Below are 18,014 nucleotides of genomic sequence, written 5' to 3' on the forward strand. Positions count from 1 at the left end.
AAATCAATTCTTACTGAAGTATGACAATGCTTTAAATATGTGCACAAATCATAAATGTATAGCTTGATGAACACATCTGTGTGACTGGCACCCAGATCTCAAAAATTAGAACTATTTTAGGCCTGGATGCCCCCTCATGTATCCTTCCATTTACTATTCCCATCCTCATGTATCCTTCCATTTACTATTCCCACCCCAAGGTAAACATTCTCTTTGTCTGCTTTCAGTTTTCATATAAATGAAATCATATGGTCTATGCATGTATATTTAATATTTTTAAGTCTGTACTTCAAAATCTGTTTCAGGTCCTGTACAATGGTTTCACTGGTCGAAAAATCACGTCACAGATTTTTATTGGTCCCACATATTACCAGCGTTTGAAGCATATGGTGGATGATAAGATTCATTCTCGTGCCAGGGGACCTATTCAGATCCTTAACAGACAGCCCATGGAGGGTAGATCTCGGTAAGAGAGCTGCATCACCATCATTGTTATTATTAATTAACCTTTTTTAATGAAGAATGTCAAACACATACCAAAATAGAGGTAATGGTATAATGAAACTTCCCATGTGCCTCTCACTCCACATCAGTAATTATCAGTGGCCAGACTGACTGACTGCATTTATCTCCCTACTCCCACCAGCTCCTGATTACTTTTAAGCAAAGCCTAGACATCATTTTCTTCTGTGAATATATTTCAGGATATGTTTATGAGAGTGGTTCTCAAATTTCTTGGTTCCAGGACCCTAAAGAGTTTTTGAGTTGTTTCTATTGATGTTAATCATGGTAGAAGTTAAAATTAAGACTTAAAATGTTAATTTAGTAAAAAAATAACACTAATAAGGGGGCTTGAGTGGCATACTCAGTTGAGCATCTAACTCTTTTTTTTTTTTTTTTTTTGAGCATCTAACTCTTGATTTCCGCTCAGGACATCATCTCAGGGTTGTGGGATCGAGCCCTGCATTGGGCTCTGCACTTAGTGGAGGGTCTGCTTGGGGATTCTCTGCCCCTCCCCCTGCTTGCTTGCTCTTTCTTGCTAAAATAAATCACAGAAAACATTAATAAGCCCATTAGGCATTAACATAAATAACCATTTTTAAAAAAGATTTTATTTATTTACTCATGGGAGACACACACAGAGGCACAGACACAGGCAGAAGCAGGCTCCATGCAGGGAGTCCGACGTGGGACCTGATCCCCGGTCTCCAGGACCACACCCTGGGCTGAAGGCAGCGCTAAACCACTGACCACCTGGGCTGCCCATAAATAACATTTTTAAAGAAAAATTTATTTTCTAAGTAAACTTAGTGAGGAGTGACATTGGTTTACCTTTTTGCAAATCTTTAAAAAATGTATTTATTTAAATTCAGTTAGCCTATATCTATTACATTAGTTTCAGATGTAGAGTTCAGTAATTCATCAGTTGCTTATAACACCCAGTGCTCATCATATCACATGCCTTCCTTAATGTCCTTAAAAGGCAGGTTCCCTGCTGAGCCTGGAGCTTGACATTTGGGACTTGATCCCAGGACCTTGACCTGGGCCTCATGACCTGAGCCATAAGCAGATGCTTAACCTAGACTTGAGCCATCCAGGTACCCCTGCAAATCTTTTTAATGAGCTGGTTTACTAGAAGAGAGCAGGATTCTTGTGTCTGCTTCTGCATTCAATCCATTGCAGTATTTTTTATATTTAAGTATATGAGGAAAATTCTACCTCATATAGATATATAGTTGGAAAAGGGAGAAATATTTTAATAACCTTTTTAGATGACTGTGGATATTCTTTTTGATGCTATGCCAAAATAACAAGTTGTAGTTTCTTAAAGGTTAGCTGTGATGTAGAAGCTGAAACCATATTGTATTAAAATTCTGGCCTGTCTTGCACTTTGAATGTATCTTTTACACATGTATAATTTTGTAGCATTATAACTGGGGCTATTTGGAAAAAACTGGTTCATGTTGATGCGTTTCATTTATTTAAAAAAAAGTTCACATTTGTAGTGTCTTCACCAATGTTATCAGAAATTTTTTATTGAGAAGCTCTCAAGGCCAGTGTTAAATAGAGGTTTTCTAAAATTTTTAATTTTTGATTGAAAGCTCAAATTTTAATCATTTTCAACAAATACTTAGAAGTTTTCCTCAAAGTGAAAGGATTACTGTGTTCATTTAAAAAAAAAAAAAAAAGTCTGTCTAATACCCAGGTCTGAATTCAGATTCACATAGTTGGTGTTTTTCGTGTTGGTGAATTAACAAAATTGGTGTCAGCGATTTTTTCAAGATACTTCATGAGAAAAGGAAATTATTTCAGAATCATGCAAGTGTTTTTCTTTAAGACAAGCATCCTTAGTATAGAACAGAAGTGCTTTAGAACTGTTTTGTCATAGAATATTAAGAAAAACGTGTACTCAAGAATAAGGGTTTAATAAAACTATTTTTACGGTTTTATTAATGACATTCTTTTTGATGCTTTTGATGTGGTTTAAGTAGGCTCCACATCCAGGGCAGAACCCAACACAGGGCTTGAACTCTTGATCCCAAGATCAAGAGCCAGATGCTTAACGGACTGAGCCACCCAGGCTTTTATTATTAATGACATTCTTAAGTGAAACTGGCTTTTCCCTCTTCCCTTCACAGTGGAGAATATGACTGCTAGTAAGTTTGGTTCCACTGCCTTGTTTTGTGTCCTATAGTTTATTTTGCAACCATCTCAGTGCACATGTCAATACAGTGAAAGAAGTAAAAATGTGTTATATTACGAAAATAGTTTCCACCCTTACTGGGTCCACAGATTACACTCAGAAAACTTCTTTAAAGTATTAGAACATTACAAAAAGCCCACCAAAACACCTCATCACACTATAGTTGACTCTTGAGTAATACAGGTTTTAACTGTGGTGTACTTGTGCACATTTTTTTGATATGGTACTGTAAATGTATTTTCTCTTACAATTCTTAACACTTTTTTCCTCTAGCTTTAAGAATATAGTATAGAAAAAAAAAGAATATAGTATAGAATACATATGTGCAGTATGTGTTAACTAGTATTGGTAAGGCTTCCAGTCAGCAGTAGGCTATTAGGATTTTTGGGGGATCAGATGTTTACACATATTTTTGACTGCAGGAGGGGGTTAGGAATCAAAGCCCCTTACACTTTGTTCAGGGTGAGCTGTACCTTGATATTACTAAGTATCCAACGTTCAAATTTTCCTGATTGGATAATTTTTAAGGAGGTTTGTTTTCAGTTAGGATATAGATACATCTATGCTTTGCAGTTGGAGTTGCTTTTGTTTTTTAAATCTGTAGGTTGCCTTCTACCTTTCCTTTCCCTTGCAGTGTTTATGTGTTGAAGAAACTGGATTGTTAGCCCTGGAGGGTTTCTCACACTCTGGATTTTGCCGGTTGCATTCTGGGGCTATATATTCCTATTTTTCTTGTAAATAGCTAATTAGATCTTGAGCTTTGATGAAATGAAGAATTGAGCTCTTTTGCAGTAATGTCATAGGCAGTATTGTATATTTCCAGGATCTGGTTGTGTCTTACAGTTTCAGCAGCCATTAATGATCGTTACTTGATGTCCCTGTTTATACTTCTGTATAGAGAGAAACTTTGTTTCCTCAACTGGTTAACCTTGTGACGTAGTTCATTTAGGCAAGATAAATGCTTGATTCTTTCTTGGTTTATCATTCTCCAAAGTTGATGATTTGGTTTTTGGTAAAATCATTAAGAAATCATTGGTTTTACGAATTTTATGTATTGAGACTATTAAATGGAAGCTGTAACCATCCACTTTTTGGCCCTTTGAATAATGCATTTCATTTCACTTCCATACTGGGGAAACCCGTGATTATTCACCTGTTCTTTCCATTACTTTTACCAGTGTACATTTATCAGTGTAGGCTTGATTGCCTGGGAGACTCATTCATGGAGAATCTGTTCTTTGTTAACAGTGATGGTGGTCTACGTTTTGGAGAAATGGAACGAGATTGTCAGATTGCCCACGGAGCAGCCCAGTTTTTAAGGGAAAGATTGTTTGAGGCATCAGATCCATATCAGGTTCATGTCTGCAATCTTTGTGGCATAATGGCGATTGCTAACACGAGGACCCATACATATGAATGCCGAGGCTGCCGCAATAAAACCCAGGTGTGTAGACCTTATTGGCAGTTGATACTTGTTTAGGATATAACTATGTTGGCTTAATTATGCAGGCAGGTTCAGTGTGGTGGAACCGATTGGCATTTTCACAATTTTGATTAACACCTGTATAAGATTCTTAGTTTTAAATGAGGAAAAAGATAATTTGATTTTTCTAAAAACCAGTTGTAGTGGGGTAATGTCTCATCTTTTGGAAATAAGGATGTGTACAAGGAATTTTAAACATTTTAAATTAAGGTGTTAAAAAAAGGTGAATATAAATTATGTCTGGCTAGAAGACTGAAATACCAAAGCCTCTCAGGAGAAAGAACCACCACAAGCCTATGTAGCAAATAAGGGATGAATGTTATCAGCCCTTATTTATCACCTACAGTACCAAGACCTCATACCTTTTTCTGGGGTAGGAGAGTGGGGTCATTTCAAATACAGTTTTGCTAATTACCTTTTTCTTCTCCCTCCAGATTTCTTTGGTGCGAATGCCTTATGCGTGCAAGCTGTTGTTTCAGGAACTTATGTCTATGAGTATTGCACCTCGAATGATGAGTGTTTAGTTCTTTTAAAAACCTCAAGATACTTGTAAATATTTTTGTTTCTTCAGTATGTTAAAAAAAAAAAACACAGTGTACTGCTTTGTGAGAGAAAGCATTTTATTGATTTTAATTACATGCATGCTTTTCTTCTGTAAATAGACAATAAATTTTTGTAGATAGTCTTGATGTGTTATCTTTATTTTGGATTTCCTTTATGTAAAACCAGTGAATATATAACTAAGCGTTAGTGGACTGGATGAAAAGAAACTGGTTATTAGGCAAGAACAGAGGCTGTAGTTACCAGGACTACTTTTAGTGTTGCAGATTAATACATTCTGCAGTTTATAGGTCAGCACCTTCACCTGTTTAAAAAAAGAAAAAGATGAAAATTAAAGAATAATAATAAAGGAAATGTTAAAATGTGGGGATAAAGGATATGTGAGTAACTGTACAAACGATAGGGGGACACCTGGGCGGCTCAGTGGCTGCCTCCAGCTCAGGGTGTGATCTCTCTGTGACTATCATAAATAAATAAAAGTTTAAAAAAAATGAATACATTAAAATCTCTAAAACAACACATGATAGGGTGAAACACTCTTTGGAATTTGACCTATGTGATTTTGTTGTTCTGGTCTACGAATGAGAGATGGACCTAATTATAGAAGTGGTAGAGTTCATTTCACAAGCAAGTTGAGATCCAGAGACACGAAGGAACTGTCCTCTGTCATCAAGCTTTCTCTCAGAATTCCAAGTGGAGGATAATTAGTGGCAGAGCTGAGACGGAAACATGACTGTCAGCTACTGCTGTTTCATCACCTGGCTGTCCACATCTTGGCCAAGGAGAGTCTGACCAAGCACATATTTACTTGATACTTCCTCCTCCCGAGCGATCTGTGCAGCGGGATGTTTTGACAGATGCTGATAATAAATTTTGTTATTTTTGGTTTAAGAGAAGCCAGTTTGGACATCAGTCTAAGACCAGTATATAAATGTAAAGTAGCAGTGCTCTGATGCTGCCAGGATAGGTGCTTGAGAGGCAGCTTTTTGATGGCGAGGCAGAGTAGAGTTGGGTACTTGCCAGTATACTGTCCCTTCTGGCTTTCTCTTATAAAAGCTCAAAGTGAAGGACCAGAATTGCTCACAATCATTTACTTTAAAGTGGAAATTTAATGTAATGGTTGCAACACCAAGGAAGACTGCCATGTGGATAGAAAGTTGTGGGAAATATAAGCCATTCCATTGAAGTTTTGAGTTTTGACTTTTTTTTTTTAATTTTTTTATTTATTTATGATAGAGAGAGAGATAGAGAGGCAGAGACATAGGCAGAGGGAGAAGCAGGCTCCATGCACTGGGAGCCCGACGTGGGATTCGATCCCAGGTCTCCAGGATCGCGCCCTGGGCCAAAGGTAGGCGCCAAACCGCTGCGCCACCCAGGGATCCCCTGCGCCACCCAGGGATCCTGAGTTTTGGCTTTTACATGTGAGATAAGATGAAAGCATCTAAGTCTTAACAGTAGCGTTCCATCAACTGTGCAGATGTTCTCGTAGAGCCATGTGCTCCACATGTTGATGGCTTGTCTTTGTGGCTAACAACTTCAGTAAGAGCTACGTCTAAATTTCATCCGTGGTTCTGTTTCTCTATGAGACAAAGCACTAATCCTTAAATGGTTGTGAGATTCATTACCTACCTTTTTTCACTGGTATTTCATGTAAGGCATCAACCACTGTGATTTTTGCTGATGCTGACGCCTGTCCTTGGGAATTGGATGCATGGCACTCGTATTCTCCAGCATCTTCCTTACTGAGAGGAGATACCTATGAAAGAAAAAGGATCGTTAGCTCCTCTATGGCAGTCCTCTCTCCCCAGTGGCTCCAGTTAGGTCATTATTTCTTAGGCTGAATAGGGGATTCCTAGCAGAGGTACTGCCAGAAACAGTGCAGATACTGTGCTGGAAGAGTGAGGCAGCTGACCACAATGTATAGGTGAAGAACTGCGGACATGTGCCGTACCAGCTTGAGGAAGACTGATAGTGGATATAAGTACAATTTAGGAGCATCAGAGGTCAAATAAAAATAACCATTAAGAATTGATTAAAATAATGGTTGAGCCACTTAGTTCCCCGTGAGGATTTTGCTTTGAATTTCTCTTTTTTTAAAGTAAGCTTCCAGGCTCAGCATGGGGCTTGACTGAGCTCACAACTCAGATCAAGAGTCACATGCTCTACTGACTGTGCCAGCCAGGCACCCCTGCTTCGAATTCTTTTTTTTTTTTTTTTTTTAATTTTTTATTTATTTATGATAGTCACAGAGAGAGAGAGAGAGGCAGAGACACAGGCAGAGGGAGAAGCAGGCTCCATGCACCGGGAGCCCGACGTGGGATTCGATCCCGGGTCTCCAGGATCGCGCCCTGGGCCAAAGGCAGGTGCCAAACCGCTGCGCCACCCAGGGATCCCCCTGCTTTGAATTCTTAAAAGAAAATATTCTCATTTATTTGTTGGTTGTTTCCAAAACGTTGAACCAATCTCAGCTCTTTAAGTTCCCTCTGAAAGAGGAGTTAGCAGTTTCCTGGTAGGCTTGTTCCAAAGTGTGTGGTGTGGGAGGGCAAACACTTGCAGCCTGGCAGGACATCTGGCACTTTTGCCAGGCTTGCTGTGTCTAATCCTAGGAATGAAATCCTTGGCAGCTCTTGGTACTCACCAGCACCCAACCAGTGACTTCATGCTTTTCTGGGCCACCCCGGGTCTGAATAGCCAGGTTGTCCCGGTCACCAGGCAAGAGTTCTGTCCTTTGAACTCCATAGTTACCCCTTTTTACCTGCAAAAACAAAATCAAATAGTCTTAAGTTTTCTTGTACTGAAAAATCAACTTGGAAGCAGCCACATTTTTAGAATTGTGTGGGGTATGCGTCAGACTTTCTAACTGGATTAAACCCAGCAATTTCCCTGTTACTCTTTCCTGAATACTTAACTATAGATTTTTTATTTTTTCCTGTCAGTTTCCCTCTAAGTTTATATATTTTAAACTAATTATTTTTCTGCATGCTTGGGGAAGGCACACCATCATACTTTGCTGCCACTGACTACCATCATTCACTCATGCCCTCATAAATTCTGTTTTTTGCTGAGCTTTTTCTTGCTTGCCATGCCGTGTTTGACAAACTGTCACCAAGTGCTAGATTTGATTCTTGCAACCTTGAGTAGGAGGCCATGCTCTGCAACCACTTCAGTAATAGAAAACAGCAGGTTGAGTCCAAAACCAGTACCATTCTTTTTGTTCGGAGGGCTAAGAGTTCATTCTAATGATTTACTAAAGAACGGAGAGCAAAAAAATGCCTGTCAAATCCACACTGCTGGCACTGTTCTCTTATGACCAAAGCTGCTTGCTGCCCACCCCTATGCGTCATGATGGAAATAGGGATAGGTTAAGACATTCCATCTCCTTGGTTTGAGGGTAATAGTGAACTCTGTCCTAATTTCCCCTTCATGACCTGTGTTCATATTATAAACTGGAAAATACGCAAAAGTATATGGAAAAATAAAATGTACTTGTAACCCTTATGTACATACACATTTAGTATAAATTTCTAAAAGTGTAATTGTTGAGTCGGTACAAATATTTTAAGGCTTGTGATAAGGATGGGCTTTAGAAAAAAGCGATACAGGAAACAATGTTTTGTTTATTCCATCTCAGGCCACCTGTAAGAGATAGGTTGATGTTTAACTGATAAGTAACTTCTAATTAGAAAAAAGGACTTGCAATCTCACAAGTAGTTTTCATTTTATTATTGAGCAGATTCTGAGTCAAAAAACCAGGTGACATACTGTATGGACACTCTACATTAGTGTTGCATCTCCCTGTGTGTCCCACTCCTACTAGTCAGTAAGCTTGTCTCAACTTCAAGTCTACTCATTTTCTGTGGCGTGACACCAGGGCTAGGGCTCTGAAAACCATGAGGGACCTAGGCCAACTCCTCTACTTTATACAAAAATATCTAGCATTATTGATTTGGAACGCCTGGATCTTGCTTGCTTGCTTAGCGCCCCCCACCCCCAGGGTTTCCCCCTATTGTGACCATTGGAGAAAGCCAGGTTAGTGTTTTTCACATGGAAGAGCTATCAAGACAAAACAGATAAACTCCGTAGGCATCTTTTTTCCTCCCGTTTACCAAGTAGCTGGCAAAAATAGTTCATGCTAGTGCAGATTTTGAAATATTTGAAAACGGTTATAACAATGGTGTATTGATTCAATGGCCAAAGTAACGTATCTCTGGTCTTTAGTGAATTTCAGAATTCTTCTAGAGCTGTGTGTGACCAGAGCAGAAAAACTCTACTCCATGGAAAATAATCTCAGCAACTGCTGGTCCTCAGGTTACGTCACTCCTAGGAGCATTCTGCGCCAGTAGACCTGGTCTACTGTGTGCAGAGAAACTGCTCTCAAGTTGGGATTGGAAAGCAAATCTTTGTATGTAACAGAACTCATATTCTAATACATTGTAAAAAGCTACTCACCACATAGAAATCATGTAGAAATGTCAAGAATTATTACATGGTACATTTTTATATGGCACATTTCCTTTGCTCCCTCATGTGAGGGGAGTTTGCCAATCAATGTGTTTTATAGTTTGAAAAAAAAAGAAAAAAAGGATGCTGGCTGAGAAAAGTGGTTTCTAAGACAATTTGACAGATGTGCAATGGGCTGGACGTACTTCAGAGTTTGAACCTTAGAAATTTAGGCAAAAAAAAAAACTGCCTAGCAGTCACTGCTCACCATAAGGGGTCAACTAGGAGAATCAGAGGGAGACCCAGGAAGTCATTTCAGTCTGCTTGTATTTTAGCTGCAACAACATCTTCCTGAATCCTGCTATTGCAAATAAGCAATTAATGAAAAGTGCCCGTGGTTACAAAGCAGGATGAGTTAGTCTGATTCTTACAGGTTAATACATTTCAAGGGTTCACTGAATTTCAGGGAACAATTAGAGGATTTTTATGCAGTATAGAACATACTTGCTGTGCCTTTTTGATGAAGTTTCAGAAGAGGTTTATGATGAAATAAATGCATGTCTGTTGAAACTTGCATATCCCCGGCCACTGTAACCCACTAAAAACAAAATAATTGTCTAGGAAAGATATTTGTAATACGCGAGAAAGGGTCAATAAATATCTCCTGTACAAAAAGCCACAGACTAGTAATTAGAAACAACCCAAAAGAGAAATGGGTAAAGAATATTTGAACACAATTCACATAACACACAATATGAAAAATACTCTTTTCAAAATATATAAAGAACTTATACAACTCAACCCCCCCAAAACAATCCAATTAAAAATAAGACAGACATTGCTATAAAAATGAAATGTAGATGGCCAACAGACACATGAAAAATGCTCAACATCACTCACCATCAGGGAAATACCAATCAAAACTACAATGAGATATCACCTCATACCTGTCAGAATGGCTAAAATCAACAACACAAGAAACAGGTGTTGGCACGGATGTGGAGAAAATGGAACCCTCATGCACTGCTGGCAGGAATGCAGACTGGTGCAGCCACCGTGGAAAGAAAGCAGTATGGAGGCTAATCAAAAAGTTAAAAATAGAACTACCCTTTCACGGGGCTCGATCCAGGAATTGCACTATTATTTACCCCAAAGATACAGAAACACTAACTCAAGGGGATACATGCGTCCCTATGTTTATAGCAGCATTATTTACAATAGCCAAATTATAGAAGCAACTCAAGTGTCCACTGAAATGTATATATACATATATATACACACACATACACACAATGGAATATTATTCAGTCATAAAAAGTGAAATCTTGTCATTTACAATGACATGGATGGAGCTGGAGGGTATTATGCTAAGTGAAGTCAGTCAGAGAAAGACAAATACTAAATGATTTCACTTGTATGTGGAATTTAAGAAACCAAAGAAGCAAAGGGAAAAAAAAAATCAAGAAATAGACTTTTTTTTTTTTAAAGTAGGCTCCATGCTGGGCATGGAATCCAATACATGGCTTGAACTCATGACCTTGAGATCAAAACCTGAGCTGCAATCAAGCGTTGGATGCTTAACCCACTGAGCCACCCAGGTGCCCTTACAGACAGACCCCTACCTCTAGAGAACAAACTGCTGGTTGCCAGAGGGGAGGTGGAGGGGGGAACAGATGAAATAGGTGAGGGGGCTTAAGGAGTGCGCTTGTGAGGAGCACCGGGTGATGTATGGAATTGATAAAAATCACTATATCGCACACTCGAAACTAATATAACACTATGTTAACTATACTGGAATTAAAATAAAATTAGGGGCCCTTGGGTGGCTCATTCGCTTACGCATCTGACTTCAGCTCAGCTCATGATCTCAGGGTCTTAGGATTGAGCCCAGCTTGGGCTCCCTGCACAAGGGAGAAGGGTCTGCTTGTCCTCCTGCACCCCCACACTCGTGTGCTCTCTCTCAAATAAAGAAAATCTTAAAAAATTTAAAATAAAAGACTGCTGAACCCAAAAGAAAATTTACAATGTGATAAAATGTATCCTCAACGTAGTCAAAGAAATTAAAGCAATAACAAAAGGATATTTTTAGCCATCATTAACAAAAATTAAAAAGTTGGGCAATATTCAGTGCTGGTGAGGATGCAGGGAAATGGCACCCCTACACTACTGGGGAGGGTGTGAACCGCTACAATCTATTTAGAAAGTAATCTGACAATGTCTATTAAAACTAGCATTAAAACAAATCTTCTGACCTACCTAGTCATGGATCTTTTGTGGGGGGGGGGGGAGTCCATCTTCTAGGGGAAAAAAATAAAAGCACTTGCATATAGGATATGTATATACTCATATTATTTAAGGTGGTCAAAAATTAGAAACAACAGAAACAATACAGGAATTGTTTAATAATCATGGTACACTCATACTAGGAATATCATGTAGTTACCGAGAAGCAGACCTGGAGGGATGCCCAAGAAATTAATTGAGAAAAGCCAATATCACAGTAACATGCTCCTCCCTATGCCTGCCACATACTGGGAATATGGGAATATGTGCCGGTGTCTGGACACAAATAAGGGTCTAGAAAGAAAAACCAGGGCAGTTCACTTGGTTATTTCAGGGAGTGGAAGACGGTGGGAGATTTTGAACTCTTTTTTTTTTTTTTTATGTCTTTGAAGAGTCTCTCCTAATATTACTATCATAACTTTTAAAAATTTATTTAAAAATTTTTAAACTATTTATTTGAGAGCAAGCGAGAGCACAGAAGTAGAGGGAGAAGCAGACTCCCCACTGCACAGGGAGCCTGACACGGGGCTCGATCCCAGCACCCTGAGATCATGACCTGAGCCAAAGGCAGATGCTTAACCAACTGGGCACCACCCAGGTGCCCCATCACTATTTTTTTTCCCCATCACTATTTTTAATTAAAGAACTATTCTTGGGGGTCATGAAATCCCAAATCTGCAGAAATGTTCAGGCAGGAAAAGAACAAAGAGTTTCAGTCTCAGAAACTACAAGCATTTGGAAGGAATTCTAGGTGTTTTATCTTCTCCATAAGCATCTCTGACCTGCCTGGGTTAAGGCTCTCTCAGCCTAAAATATGGCTATTTCAGTTCATTTCTCTATCTCAAAATACTGCTCCTGGAATTTTTCTAGGCTGGGGGTTTGCTGGAGAAGTATGGGCCTCGTCAACATCACACAGTAACTACAGGCCACAACGTACAGACCACAAGAGGCGCCACCGTAGCCTTCAGTGTCTGAGGGAGAAGGCTCGTTCCGCACGCTCTGCGGCTGCTGGGAGTTTTTTTTTTTTTTTTTTAAGATTTTATTTATTTATTCATGAGAGACACAGAGAGAGAGGCAGAGACACAGGCAGAGGGAAAAGCAGGCTCCATACAGAGAGCCCGACGTGGGACTCGATCCTGGGACTCCAGAATCAGGCCCGGGGCCGAAGGTGGCGCTAAACTGCTGAGCCCCCGGGCTGCCCACTGGGAGTTAGTTCTTGAGCAAGGAAGACAAGCTGCCTTCTTGAACTTCAAGCTTGACACTTGAGACTCTAACATCCCTTTATAAACCGAAAGCAATTCTGGGTTTAAATTGAATTTGAACGTGACCTTTTTCTGGTTTGTATTCTTAACAGTTTGGTTACAGGGAAAGTGGGGAGAAAACAAATGGCTTGTTTAATTATTTAGGTCGGTGACATGGCCTGTAGTGACAAATACATTTTGCGTTGGAAATTTGCGTTTTTGGGATCCCCGGGTGGCTCAGCGGTTTAGCGCCTGCCTTTGGCCCAGGGCGTGATCCTGGAGTCCTGGGATCGAGTCCCACATCGGGCTCCCTGCATGGAGCCTGCTTCTCCCTCTGCCTGTGTCTCTGCCTCTCTCTCTCTATGTCTATCATAAACAAATAAAATCTTAAAAAAAAAAAAGAAATTTGCATTTTTGAAATATGCAAAATTTACTGTGAAATTTCACTGTCCTTTTTTTTTAAGATTTTATTTATTTATTTATTTATTTATTTATTTATTCATTCATTCATTCATTCATTCATTCATTCATGAGAGGCACAGATAGAGGGAGAAGCAGGCCCCACGCAGGGAGCCCAATGCGGGCCTCGGGCCTCAATCCCAGGACCCCAGAGGATCGCACCCTGGGCCAATGTCAGGCGCTAAACCGCTGAGCCACCAGGGATCCCCTTCACTGCCCTCTTTAACAGAAGTGACAGCTGTAAAGGTTGGTCGCAACACTGCTGGTGGTGTCTCTGCCCCCCTACCCCCATTTTTTGGAATCCCCCTGACCTCACTCCCACCAGATGGCCCCATGAGGATGATGCAGCCCGCTGGCCAGAGGGGGGAGGCCAGAGGGTGGCAGGTGGCTCCATCCAAGTCAGCGTCCTTCTAGGGGACAATGCAGCAGGGACAGGGGAAGCCCTTTCTTTCCTCTGGAGTCTTCAAGGGCTGATCACAATGTGCGTCCGGAGCTGCCAATGACAATGCTGCAGACCATGTGGGGCTTTTTGAAGTAGAAGGAAAAAATGAGACCCACAGGCGGAGATCAAAGTCCAGACCCGAGTCCTGAGCACACTGCGCACCTGGATCTAGGCGCCCCAGAGGCAGGAGTCGCCACTCCCCACTCTCCCTTTTTCTTGCTCAGGGTAGTTTGAAGGGAGGTTCTTACAACCTGCCACATCAAGATTCTGACCATGGGAGCCAAGATCCCCCCGGAATTCCAGAAGTGGATCCTCTGGTCAGATACCCGCAAACAAAATAATCGAGAGACCATCTCAGAGCTCGCTGGAGAAGTGAACCAGCCCAGAAAGGGGTACCTGGTTACGCCTTTCTCCTCAAACTCTATTTCCTTGTTGTTAGCACAAGTTTGATGGTATTTACTCCATTGCATTGTTGGGAGGCTTCACCCAGTCAACATGCAGGAAAAAAGGGGGTGCCTGGGTGGCTCAGTGGTTGAGTGTCTGCCTTTGGCTCAGGTCGTGATCCCAGGGTCCTGGAATCGAGTCCCCACAACAGGCTCCCTGCATGGAGCCTGCTTCTCCCTCTGCCTGGGTCTCTGCCTCTCTCTGTCTCTCATGAATAAATAAATACAATCTTTAATAAATAAATAAAACCTTGAAAATGCACAAAAAGGGAAATAATGTAAAATCATAAGAGTATAACCGTGAAGTACTACTTGATCTGGGAAATGAGTGTTTTCCCTTCTACAGACATGCTGGGAATACGTTATCCTTCAAATGTGATGACAATTACACAAGATGATACCACTTGAGGAGAAATATTTCCAGGAACAGTAGCTGACACCAACAGCGTTAACTCTGTCTGATAACAAGCCAAGTGATTTTACCTGCGTTCCTTTATGGACTCTACAAAAACTATATGGCACCTTCATCATACAGAGGAGGAGACGGAGGTTTAGAGCACTGCTTCTTACTTTAGGCGATTCTTTTTCCCCAGGAGACATTTGGCAACGTCCTGACACACTTTTGACTGTCGCCAGCTGGAGGGGGCAAGTGCTACCAGCGTCCAGCCGATGGAGGCCAGGGATGACGCTAAGCATCTTAACAATGCACAGCGCAGCCCCCACATCAAAGAATTATCTGCTTCAAAATATATATATTTTTAAGATTTTATTTATTTATTCATGAGAGACACACACACACAGGGAGAGGCAGAGACCCAGGCAGAGGGGGAAGCAGGCTCCATGCAGGGAGCCCGACGTGGGACTCGATCCTGGGACTCCAGCATCACACCCTGGGCCAAAGGCAGGCGTTAAACCGCTGAGCCCCCCCAGGGATCCCTGCTTCAAAATGTTAATAGTGCTCAGGGGAAGAAACCTGGGGGCAGGGGGGCCTTAGAACTCTCGTGACCTGGTTACTCACGTCTTTAACCATGATGCTGCTATGCTGTACCATCTCTGGTGAGGACACCCACATGCTCACACTCACACGCGCACACACTCACAGGCTGGGTTTGGGTGTTCAGCATTATAGTTTTCCAGTTCCTAAGACTCCAGCCTCAGGCCCTGATAACAAAAGCAGAGCAGAGACCACTCTGGAGGTCAGTAAAATCGGTCTGTGGATCCAGGGGAAGTGTCTGGAAGGTCACCACAAGGCTTCACCTCTGAGGAGCGGCAGGGAATAGGAGAGGCTACAGGTCTGGGTTCCTGCTGTCCCTGCACGGTGAGAGGGGAGCTCGGCAGCCTCGGAGGCCTTCCTAATCTGGGCCACTGACCTTGTTCCAGATGAGGACAGGGGTTGGGATTCCGATGACCTCACAGCTCAAGTACACCTGGGCACCGGTGACATTCCAGATGTCCTTGGGGGGTGTCACAATGGAAGGACCTACAAGAGAGAACACAAAGCCAAACACATCTTTTTAAACCGTCTTTTTCTCACGTTAGTCAGCATTCTAGGAAGTAAATACTTGACTCTGTTTAGGAGGCTGTGCCCTCTGTGCATTACCTAAAGTATTTCTCAAAGACCAGAGCCTGGCATCCCCCTGCCACCAGCATGATTTTGAAGCTCTGCTTTGGAAATGCACACATCTAAACAGAAATCATTAGGAAGAAAAATTCACTGTTGACAAAATTTTCCACTCCCTTGATTCATGTTCAATGGTTTATTATTTTTTTAAAAGATTTTATTTATTCATTCATGAGAGACACACACAAAGAGAGGCAGAGACACAGGCAGAGGGAGAAGCAGGCTCCATGCAGGGAGCCCGACGTGGGACTTGATCCCGGGACTCCAGGATCACGCCCTGGGCCGAAGGCGGCGCTAAACCGCTGAGCCACCCGGGCTGCCCATGTTTAATGGTTTAAATGCACCAGCTGTTTTGCATTATCTGGGATGTCCCAATTAATATAATAAAATTTAGTTCCAAACTGTTGAGCTTTATTTCCTTCTTGTTTACCAGGATTTTTTTTTTTCCTTGTTTTAAGAAAACAGGGCTCAAACTCACAACCCTGAGATCAAGACCTGAGCCGAGATCAAGAGTCGGTGCTTAATCATCTGAGCCACCCAGGCGCCCCAGTCTTTGTGTTTTTAAATGGTTGATGTGTGTGTGTGTGTGTGTGTGTGTGTGTGTGTGTATTTCATGATGCAAAAATTGTAAGTCACATTTCAGTGTCCATAAAATTAAGTTTTTTACTGGAACACAGTCATGCCTTGAGTCTGGCAATTGTGGCCTGGGGCTGTATGGCCTGAAACAGCCAATTTACAAATTGGCCCCTTAAGGAAGAAGTGCTGATACCTTCTCTCATCAGCCTACCAATGCCTAAAGATGTCACAGGAAAGCCGCAGGGCTCCACACGACCTTCCTCTACACGTTACCTGGAGCTGGTGCAGGTAAACCCACCTGCTGGTCCAGCTCTGAACTGTAACACTTCTGAAACCAATAGGTACTGAGAGGGCTATGCTCACTGCTTCTTGGGTGTGGGGGGGTGGGGGGTGCAGCTCCCCAGCATCTGCTGTAGAAGAGGCCCACACACCTGCTTCTTAGTGGGTTGTATTTAATATTTCACTTCTGCTAATTCTGAATGGCAGGTCTCAAGCACAGGGGCCTTCGGGGAGATTAGGGACAGTCCCCAGAAGAGGGAGGGAGGTCGAGCTGGAGCCTACCTCCCCGCCCCCCACGCCCCCTCTTCCTGGTAGGACGGCCCACCGCTCCAGAACCAAACCTGGCCCATCCTCAATGCTCAATGCCGTTTCTTGAACGAATGAGTTAATCATTCCCTCTGAATTTCAGCTCTCCACTGCCTCGAGTCTTCTGCCAAATAAAATGTCTAACTGTAAGGGTCATCTTGCGTCAGTGTCCTGGGAAAGGGACAACTTCCCCTTTAGGCCTGGAAAATTTTCTGGCATAATCAGCATTCAAAGGACACAAAATCTCCCCTTTTGCAACAGGCTATTTCCAGCACACTAGTAATTTTTTGAAATAGAAAGGAAATAACTCCAGCATATAAGATTTTTTCCCACTCATCTAAAGTATTAGTTGCTGATTTTTTTTTCTAATCCCTCGGGGTATTTTTATTTTTTCCCCTTTGTAAGAATGTGCAAAACAATCAAAGTTCTGAAAGCTCTAAATATATTTCGTGCTTCCTTCCCTCTAAACCATAGGTCTGAGGAGGAAACGTCTATCTTGGCCAGGGGTCTTGGCTTTTCAGTTGCAGATGTGGAGATGCGGTGAGCAAGGCCAGGCTGTGTTTGTGTGTCTTTCTGGCTCTGTCTCCGGTGCTTCCTAGTCTGACTGAAGCAACCTGGGACCCCGCAAAGGCCTGGGCCGGGCCTGACCCCACCCCAGCCTTCCTCCAGGGTCCTGGGACCCAGGGGCTGAGCTGCCAGCGAACCGGATCTGGCTGGAATGTGAACTACTTTCCCTCACCTCTCTGAGGGCCTCCATGTGGCTCTGTCCTCCTTCCCACACAGACTCGTCAGGATGACCTCAAAGCTCAGGGGATCTCAAGAGATTGTTCGGAGAAGAATACCCTAGTGTTCAGGGGTGCAGGGGCTCGGGAACAAAGCTGCCTCTCATGTAGTAAAACCACACAAGGAACGTAAGATGGTTTTTTGCTGTGAGGTCTCAGTGCCTGAGCCTTAGAACCAACCACTTATTTGAACCTGCGTCCATCCACCTCCCTAGAGTCAGGAGGGGCAGCCGAGGCCCCCCTCTGTCAGGGGCGCAGGGAACAAGCCCAGCCTGATTTTCTGTTACAGGCCTTGAAGACGTGCTATGAATTCTTCCCGGGGCACACTTTTAAAGCTAAGATATTCTCAGTTTTCACACAGTCCTATTTATCACACATTTCTTTTATGATTAGT

At 42.1% G+C, this 18,014-nt stretch overlaps 2 protein-coding genes across 2 annotated transcripts in view; one reads left to right on the forward strand and one right to left on the reverse strand.

The window, feature by feature from the left end:
* Window positions 1-4,872, forward strand: part of POLR2B (RNA polymerase II subunit B) — a 47,459-nt gene extending 42,587 nt beyond the window's left edge. The window contains exons 23-25 of the mRNA XM_041725585.1: window positions 306-466; window positions 3,953-4,148; window positions 4,622-4,872. Coding sequence (XP_041581519.1) covers window positions 306-466; window positions 3,953-4,148; window positions 4,622-4,711 — 447 coding nt within the window. The 3' untranslated portion in view covers window positions 4,712-4,872. The remainder of the gene's footprint in view (window positions 1-305; window positions 467-3,952; window positions 4,149-4,621) is intronic.
* The window catches only part of IGFBP7 (insulin like growth factor binding protein 7), a 69,540-nt gene continuing 56,315 nt past the window's right edge, over window positions 4,790-18,014 (reverse strand). Inside the window, exons 2-5 of the mRNA XM_041725589.1 lie at window positions 15,427-15,536; window positions 7,387-7,503; window positions 6,378-6,504; window positions 4,790-5,052 (exon numbers count right to left, since the gene is read on the reverse strand). Of these exons, the coding sequence (XP_041581523.1) occupies window positions 5,033-5,052; window positions 6,378-6,504; window positions 7,387-7,503; window positions 15,427-15,536 (374 nt within the window). The 3' untranslated portion in view covers window positions 4,790-5,032. The remainder of the gene's footprint in view (window positions 5,053-6,377; window positions 6,505-7,386; window positions 7,504-15,426; window positions 15,537-18,014) is intronic.

This window comes from Vulpes lagopus, chromosome 12 (assembly GCF_018345385.1).
Source record: "Vulpes lagopus strain Blue_001 chromosome 12, ASM1834538v1, whole genome shotgun sequence".
NCBI classification, from domain to species: Eukaryota; Metazoa; Chordata; class Mammalia; order Carnivora; family Canidae; genus Vulpes; species Vulpes lagopus.